At 30.9% G+C, this 8157-nt stretch overlaps 1 protein-coding gene across 1 annotated transcript; it reads right to left on the bottom strand.

Annotated features, from left to right (window-relative positions):
• Positions 1–3418: 3418 nt before the first annotated feature.
• On the bottom strand, positions 3419–4230 carry LOC141902136 (ATP-dependent helicase wrn-1-like). Its single transcript, XM_074789776.1, has 3 exons — positions 4012–4230; positions 3762–3900; positions 3419–3674 (listed from the first exon to the last, which is right to left on the bottom strand). The coding sequence occupies exons 1-3, from the start codon at positions 4228–4230 to the stop codon at positions 3526–3528; spliced, it is 507 nt and encodes a 168-aa protein (XP_074645877.1). The 3' UTR covers positions 3419–3525.
• Between the last annotated feature and the right edge of the window lie 3927 nt (positions 4231–8157).

Here is an 8157-nt window from a genome sequence, read left to right as displayed (position 1 = left end):
TACTATATAATACTATATAAAATAAGTTAACCAGTGGATAGTTGGTATAAAAGTTCATTGTTACTATAGTATTTATCCACTGGTTATCTTAAACCATCCTCCCCCCGCAGGGATTCGAACCTGATGGCGTCGTGGTTGCCACTGCCTTGACTAAGTGAAGCAATGCCATCAGGTTCGAAGCCGAGATGTCTTTAACCAACTTTTGAGCAACCAGCCCCTGAGACCTACACAAAATGTTTTCAGCAGATCTCGTGCAGTATATTTGATGCATATATTAAAAGTATCCTAATAGACAATTTCGACCCACAGCTAGCCGAGATCACAGGGTTTTGCTAGTAATTCGTCACCCTTTGATGATTTCGAGATGGTCCCCAGGTTGAGATGACCCAATCTCTCGGAAAATAGTCCCATAAATTGTTTATTTTTATTTTTGAAAGAATTACGTACTTCTTTCACAACTAAAAATAACTGAAGAATGTGAGTCTAATGTTTTATCAACTTGTTCTGTGACGGAGAGCGTTTGATTTGTCACTGTGCGCGCGTAGCAATGTGAAATACACCTAGAGCCTGACCGAGCCTAAATCGCGCGACTTCGCAAAAATCGCTTGTCGAAAGACAAAGGTCAGTATCGTTCAATCCTGGCGGAATGTCATAACTTGAAACACAGCAGAATATTTTTTTAAAGCGGGTTTCTGCTCTTGCGGCATTGTGCAGGGATAGTAGATTTTCGTGTAATGAAATTTCTCGCTTTAGATTAACGTCAACAAGTTCCATCCTCCAATCCACAACAGGTTGTTGTTAACATGGCGGCATGTTTTGTTTGGCCTACAAAATATAATTTGGAAACAATTAGCATTACTCTGAAAATGTTTGATGAAAGAACAGCGCAATGAAATGCTGGAAAACATGACCAATATTGCGAGATGCCACTTAAATTTGTTTTCTGCTGGGAATCCTAGCTGATGTCTCAAGTCTATGGGTGGACTAATTCACTGTCACTTCCTTCCAATAAGGAAGTTTTTCGAGATGTTCTTTGAAAAGTTGCACCACTCAGAATGAATTTTGTTCATAATTTCAACCTCAATTGGTATGATGAATCAACACATGAAGGAGCTTTAATGATTTTCAAGCCTCCCGTGTACCATCTCATTCTGAAACAAATCTATCTCTTATGACTTTTAACCTTACATTATATCTTGTCTAGCACATTATCAAGAGGAAATTGTATGCTCAACATTTGATTTGAAACTTACTACTGTGACCATAAACCTCGTCCACTACTTATTACTATCAAGTTAAAGTCATCATACTATGGATTTTAACATTAATGTCAAATTTTTAATATTTCTTTACAGATGATTTCAGTACAAGATTTCAAAGGCAAAAATATGTCAGCGGGAACCTCCAGCAAAATGTTAAGAGTCAATCTGATTGCATTAGGTGCATGATCTTTTCTATTAAATTCAACAAGAAACTTGTCGTGAATAATGGAATTTTGATGCAGAACTTCAGATACAGGCATGGAGTCCTGTCAATCAACGAACACTCTACAGTTGGACTAACAAATGCTCCAATTATACCACAGAATGTCATTGTTGACTCACAGAATGTGCTGACAGTTACAACACCTGTTATCACAATTCAAGCAGCTAAAGCCAGTCATATCAGTGTTGCTGTTGAAGGAACTGTCATTCAGGTAAGGTGGAATTAAATAGATACCTATAGTCCAATCAATAATGGTTCATGCTGTTTGTTCTGCTCAAGAAATCATGTATTTATTTGTTACAGTTACATATACCAGCTCTTCTCGATGGAAGGAGAGCCACACCAGCTTCTATGTCTTGAAATATTGAAACTTTTTTTATTCTTCCTTCTCTGATTCAAATTGTACACAGCCAGATAGCTAACTGAATCTGGCAATTTTTAGATAAAAAACTACCCCCTCTTACCAGACTCTATTGGAGCATAATACAATTTTCTGAAAATCTCAGCCAAGTTATTCAGTATGCCAATGTTTGTGGATCAAAGGGTTAATATCTAGTATCACTTGATAATTTCTTGTAATGTAGCAAAAATCAAAGTGTGTGTGAAACTGATAACTGGATATATTTTTTTTTATAAGATGGTAGTGAATCGATGACGTCATTTTCGTGTCGCCACTTATAACTTGTTGGTGGGAGTTCAGAGGAAGATTTGTCAAACGAATGAATACTTTAATCTTATTAATGCAGAGTGTGAAATTTCGCTTCTTTTAAATAGTTCCCTAAATTATTTGAAAATGCCGATAGTAAGACCGTGGGAAAGTTTTTATCGTTGAATGGGCGAATCACGGCGGCAGATAGTTAGTTACCTAATCGTTGGTGGTAAGCTTTTTATAGTCGGATGGACTTATACCAACGTTAGGGATGACAAGGGCCAAAACACGGTTGAAAAAAGTAACACTTCAAAAATGAACTTCATGTTGACTTGACTCCGTATGTAGGGGTTTAAAAGCTTAACTGGGATAGGTACCTTTTAAAATGAGTCGTTTATATGCTCCTTGATACCATTGATCGATATTAATCGTCGTTTATTCCTGATATTTCAGAAAATTGACGGCATCCGCCATGTTTTGTGACGTCACGCAAGCATGGACATATCGGCCGTGGGCGGACCGAAGATAAAGCCGGGTTATCATAAAACGAGAACTCAAAGTGCATGAAACGGCGAATTATATTTTCGTATCGCGTGATTGAAAGACGCAAATAAAGAACAATTTTTAAACAAACACATATGATTTTACGAAAACAAGAATATTATTTTCATTAAATATTTGATCCTTCACAACTCGATGATGATGATTCGATATTATATAAAGTCTCAATATATTTTATACACTCTTTGCATGGACAATGAGACGCACAATTGGCACAACATGAACATAGCTTACACTTATCCGTGATGCAATCGTAAAATGACCTGAAATGAGATTTTTGTGATTCAGCTCAACGTAAATAATTTTCATGGGACACGACAATATAATATAATTCGGGACCTGCTTTTGAAATGGCCTACTTACTTGCAATAAATTATCACCTTGGGGTGAGAAATATTCCTATGTCGCAATGATTTCGCAAGCCAATTAAGTTGTTCTTCATAATCCTCCTTTACGTTCTTCTATCAAGATAGATATTTGGCCTACAAATATACATTCACATAGTAGTAAAACATTTCTAGATCATTTTTAAATAAACTGCATTTTGATATCAAAACTATACCTATCTGGAACGACGGCAATGATTCCGCAATCGCCTTCAAGCGCCATCGAAGTCAGGATATCCGATTTTACTTTTTCTGTCGAAGTAGCTGTCAGCAAAAGAAATGAGGTCGATTCGTTGCTGAAAAAGCTCCGTAAAATAGACAGCTTGCTGTAATCGGTTCGGAAATCATCACCCCTAGTGAAAAATGAGTTGTATTGGAACTATAGGATGAATCAATTGTAAAGATCATTCATTCCAGCTTTAATTACACCTTCCATGATGACACTTAACACTGTGAGATGCTGTGGGCTTCGTCGATGGCTACAAGGAAAACCTCCTTCTGATATTGGGGAGAAAGAAGCATATCTAGGCACTTCTTTTTCAATATCATCTCGGGTCTCGCGTAAACAATGGAATATTTCCCGTTTGCTAATTCTAGACATATACATGAAAAAAACATATACAAAATTTGCACGAACATTCATGGAAATTGTATATTTCAGATGTCATTCAATTTCATACCTTCTAACTCATATTGTGTTGTTTCACTGGATAAAGCAATGACGGCAATCCCGCGCGAATTAAAATCCGTTACCTGATCATACATCAGACTTCTCAAAGGCGATATTACGATCGCAATATGATGCGAGCCTTTTTTCACCTGTAATACGAATTTGAATATTTAAAATGTATGTGAACACAATACCAATACAATACTAAATAAAATACTAATGTGAACAAGAATGTATATGAATATGAATAAACTACTCACTTGTTGGTCAAGAACTAAAGGTGGTAATATGTAGCAGGAGCTTTTTCCATAACCAGTTGGCAAAAGTGCGAGTACATTACCCCGATATTTTACAATTAATTCTATCACATTCATTTGTTGAGGCTTTAACACAAAATTATATCCAAATTTGGACATAGTTTTCTCCACATTCTTTGCAAAATTTGTTTTTCCAGCTTCATCACGTTTACACTTATACATTTCGTGCACTAACGAATGAATAATTGTTTTATCAATAGAGGATTCCACAATAAAAATGAAAAAATACAACGTCCGAAAAAGGTTTCCTTGAGAACTAGTTGTTGATTCGTCGTTTCGACTATATGTTTCGACGTATTTAGAGGGATTTAAGTTAAAATAGAGTTTATGAATACACACAAACGCTAAGGGAAACTTAACATAGAAACAGTTACAAGGTAAACCGATTAAAGACGAGCAAACTAGGTGTTAATTATATAGTACAATAGTGACTGTAAATATAAATTCATTAAATATCAATAACTCAACTGATATGCACTATTGTTTTGATTTAATTTACCCCGAGTTTGCCACTTTGATATCCATCAATTGATTTTATATCTCTATTGTATTATTGAATAAATCCCCTAGTTTGTCTCTTTTATCTGTTTAACTTGTAACTGTTTCTACGGTTTATTATTCCTATAGTTTGTATCATTTCTGATTACTTGATTAGTCTCTTTGATCTGGGTATATATATATTTCACAATTTTTGTCGATACTCAGTATTCCTGCAGTTGCCAAGTATACAGTATAGTCGAAACGTCGAATCAACAGTAGAAAGAAACCGTTTCGGACAATATAATCTGTCGTTATTATAGTAGGATTAACGTTATTAAGATGGTTGATGCAGGGAGATGCGCTAATTGTGCAGTGCGATTTCAACGTTATTCGAATGGACATTTCAAGAGAAATCCACTAAATTCCAACTTACCGAAATTGGATTGCAATATATCGGACTTAATTCAATCGGATTTTCTGAATTGTTCGAAAGATATCGCTGATTTGACACCATATTCTACACGTGTTGGGTACCATCTTTGTCACGTATGCACGAGCAAGTTAGTCGCATATTATAAATCGAAAGTGTCGATGGCTGCTACTAAAAACGATTTCGTTGCTTCGACAAACAGCTCGGGGTACCTTGCGAAAAAGCTAAACTTGGCCGAAAAAATGAAGTTCAGAACGCCGGTCGGAATTGGAAAAGCATTCCAATTGAAAAAATGAAAAACATAAAAATAATTACAATTTCTACTTGAATTACTCGTGAAACTCATAAAAATGAAAAATAAATTCTCACACGCTCGAATTTATTTTTCATTTTATGAGTTTCACTCCTAATTCAAGTAGAAATTGTAATTATTTTTATGTTTTTTCATTTTTACTCACCCGCCCGTTCAACCTTTAGCTTGAAAGCCTATTACCCCTATTACTCTGAAAATATTCATATATATGAATAACATTTAAATCATTGAACTTCTAAAATCAATTTTAATAAAAAATATAGTATTAAAATGGAAGCAAATAAGTACTACTGCCCAACATGTAATATCGATATAGATAAATCCCAAAAAGCAAGACACAATAAAACTAGAACACATTTAGAGAATAAATTGAAACTAGAATATAAAGATGATATATTAGAAACTAAATTAGAAGAATTAAAGGATGAAAAAGAAACATACAAATGTGATACATGTAATCAATCATTCAGTGATAAAAGATATTATAATGAACATTTAAAATCTAAAAGTCATATTAGAAATAAGAATAATGATATTTTAGGTGAAGATTATTTTGATAATGATAACGATAAGAAACAAAGCGCAATTAAAAGAATAAAAAATAAATTAAACAATAAAAGACCATACATGGAAGATGTAAGAAATTATATTAATTCATTAGATAATAAAAAAGATATAGAGATAACCGAAGCATTTAAAAGTGATATTGGTCCAGCAGCTATCGAGTTTAAATTTCATAAAGGAAAAACAATAGAAGAAAATAAAAAACATTTAGAAAATATAAAAGAAATAATAAAAATAATTACAGATGTTGAATATCCTAAAATTAGTATATCAGTTAAAGTAAAGTTTATAAAATCTGAAGATAAACCAATATATAATATAAATTCTCATTCACAACATATTATATCTAAACAACATATAGAAGATAAATTAAATAAATGTTATAATGAAATAAAAACTAAAATAGAAGAGAAATATTTTGAAGGATCTGGTTTAATATTTGATGAAATAATATTTATGACTTTACATGTTTATAACACAAAATATAATAAGTTAACTAAATCAAAACCAATAGATGAAAATAATTTATCATATTATAAAGAACCTGATATTGAAGCATCAAGTTATATCAAACTACCATTTAAAACTAATGCTGTTATAAACGTACAAAATGAAGATGATAAATGTTTACTATGGACTATAATAAGTTGTTTACATCCTGCAACTTATAATATTTGTAGATTAACTCATTATAAACCATTTGAAAATAATTATAAGATAGATAAGTATCCTGTTAGAATTAAAAACATCCCAAAAATAGAAAGAGATAATAATATAAAGATAAATGTATTTGATTTAATCAAATTACCAAATACAAAAGGAAATAATATTAAACCTTATACATTAGAACCTTTATACCTATCAAAAGATTATGATTCAAATGATGTTATAGATATACTATATTATGAGAATCATTATATGTGGATTAAACAAATAGATTTATTTTTTAGAACAGAAAGTGATCACCATAATAAAATATATCTATGTAGAAAATGTTTACATAAATTCAGTAATGAAAGTACATTATTAAATCATAAACAATTATGTGAAAATCATGATTATTGTAAATTAGTTTTACCAAATGAAAAAGATAAAATATTAGAATTCAAAAAATATGATTACAAAAATAAAGTACCATTTGTAATATATGGAGATTTTGAATCATTAAATAAAGAATTAACAGATCAAGATAGAAAAGAAATATATTATAAAAGAAAGAAATTAAATTTTAATGAAAATGATTTTTCAGATGAACCACCAAAAACAAATACTATTAAAAAGATTCATCAATCAGCTGCAGCTTTCGGGTTATATATTAAATCTGATTATCCAGAACTAATTGAAAGTGAATATTATGATTATAGAAATGAAAATGTTATCAATCATTTTTGTGACTTATTAATTGAATATGAATTAAGATTTAGTAAATTATTGAATACAAATATAGAAATTATAATGACAGAAGAAGATAAAGAAGAATTTGTGTTTTCAGGTAAATGTTATTATTGTGAAAAGATATTTAATTATAAAGATAAAAAAGTAAGAGACCATGATTATTTGAATGGAAAGTTTAGAGGCGCTGCACATGAGAATTGTAACTTACAAGCTAAGAAAATTAATTTTGTACCAGTTATATTTCATAATCTATCTGGATATGATGCACATTTATTTATCAAACAGTTATGTCATAAAATAGAAGAAATTAATAATGAAATAGAAATATTAAATTCAAATAGATCAAAAGATAAAATACCAACTTATAAATTTAGAATGTTAGCTAAAACATCTGAGAATTATATATCATTCCAATTTGGTTGCCTCAGATTTATAGATTCATATAGATTTTTAAATAGTTCATTAGATAACTTATCAAAATCATTAGTTGATGATGAATTAAGAATATTAAAGCAACACTACCCAAATAATGATGATTTTCAATTAATGAGATATAAAGGTGCAATTCCATATTCATTTTATAAATCACATAATGATTTCAATATAACTGAATTATTGAAAGAACAATTTTATGATGAATTAAAAAATGAATATGTTAAAGATAAAGTATATAATAGAACATTGAATATTTGGAATCATTTCAAAATAGAAAATCATGGGCAATTAGTAGATTTATATTTAAAATCAGATGTATTATTATTAACCGATATATTCGAAAGGTTTAGAGATGTAAACCTAAAATATTTCAATATTGATCCTTGTCATTGTTATTCATCACCGGGATTAACATGGGATTGTGGATTAAAATTTACAAATATAAAAATGGATTTGTTAACAAATATAGATC

Source organism: Tubulanus polymorphus, chromosome 3, assembly GCF_964204645.1.
Source record: "Tubulanus polymorphus chromosome 3, tnTubPoly1.2, whole genome shotgun sequence".
Taxonomy (NCBI): Eukaryota; Metazoa; Nemertea; class Palaeonemertea; order Tubulaniformes; family Tubulanidae; genus Tubulanus; species Tubulanus polymorphus.
The sequence above is the reverse complement of the archived record's forward strand: the minus strand, read 5'-3'. Positions and strand labels throughout refer to the sequence as shown.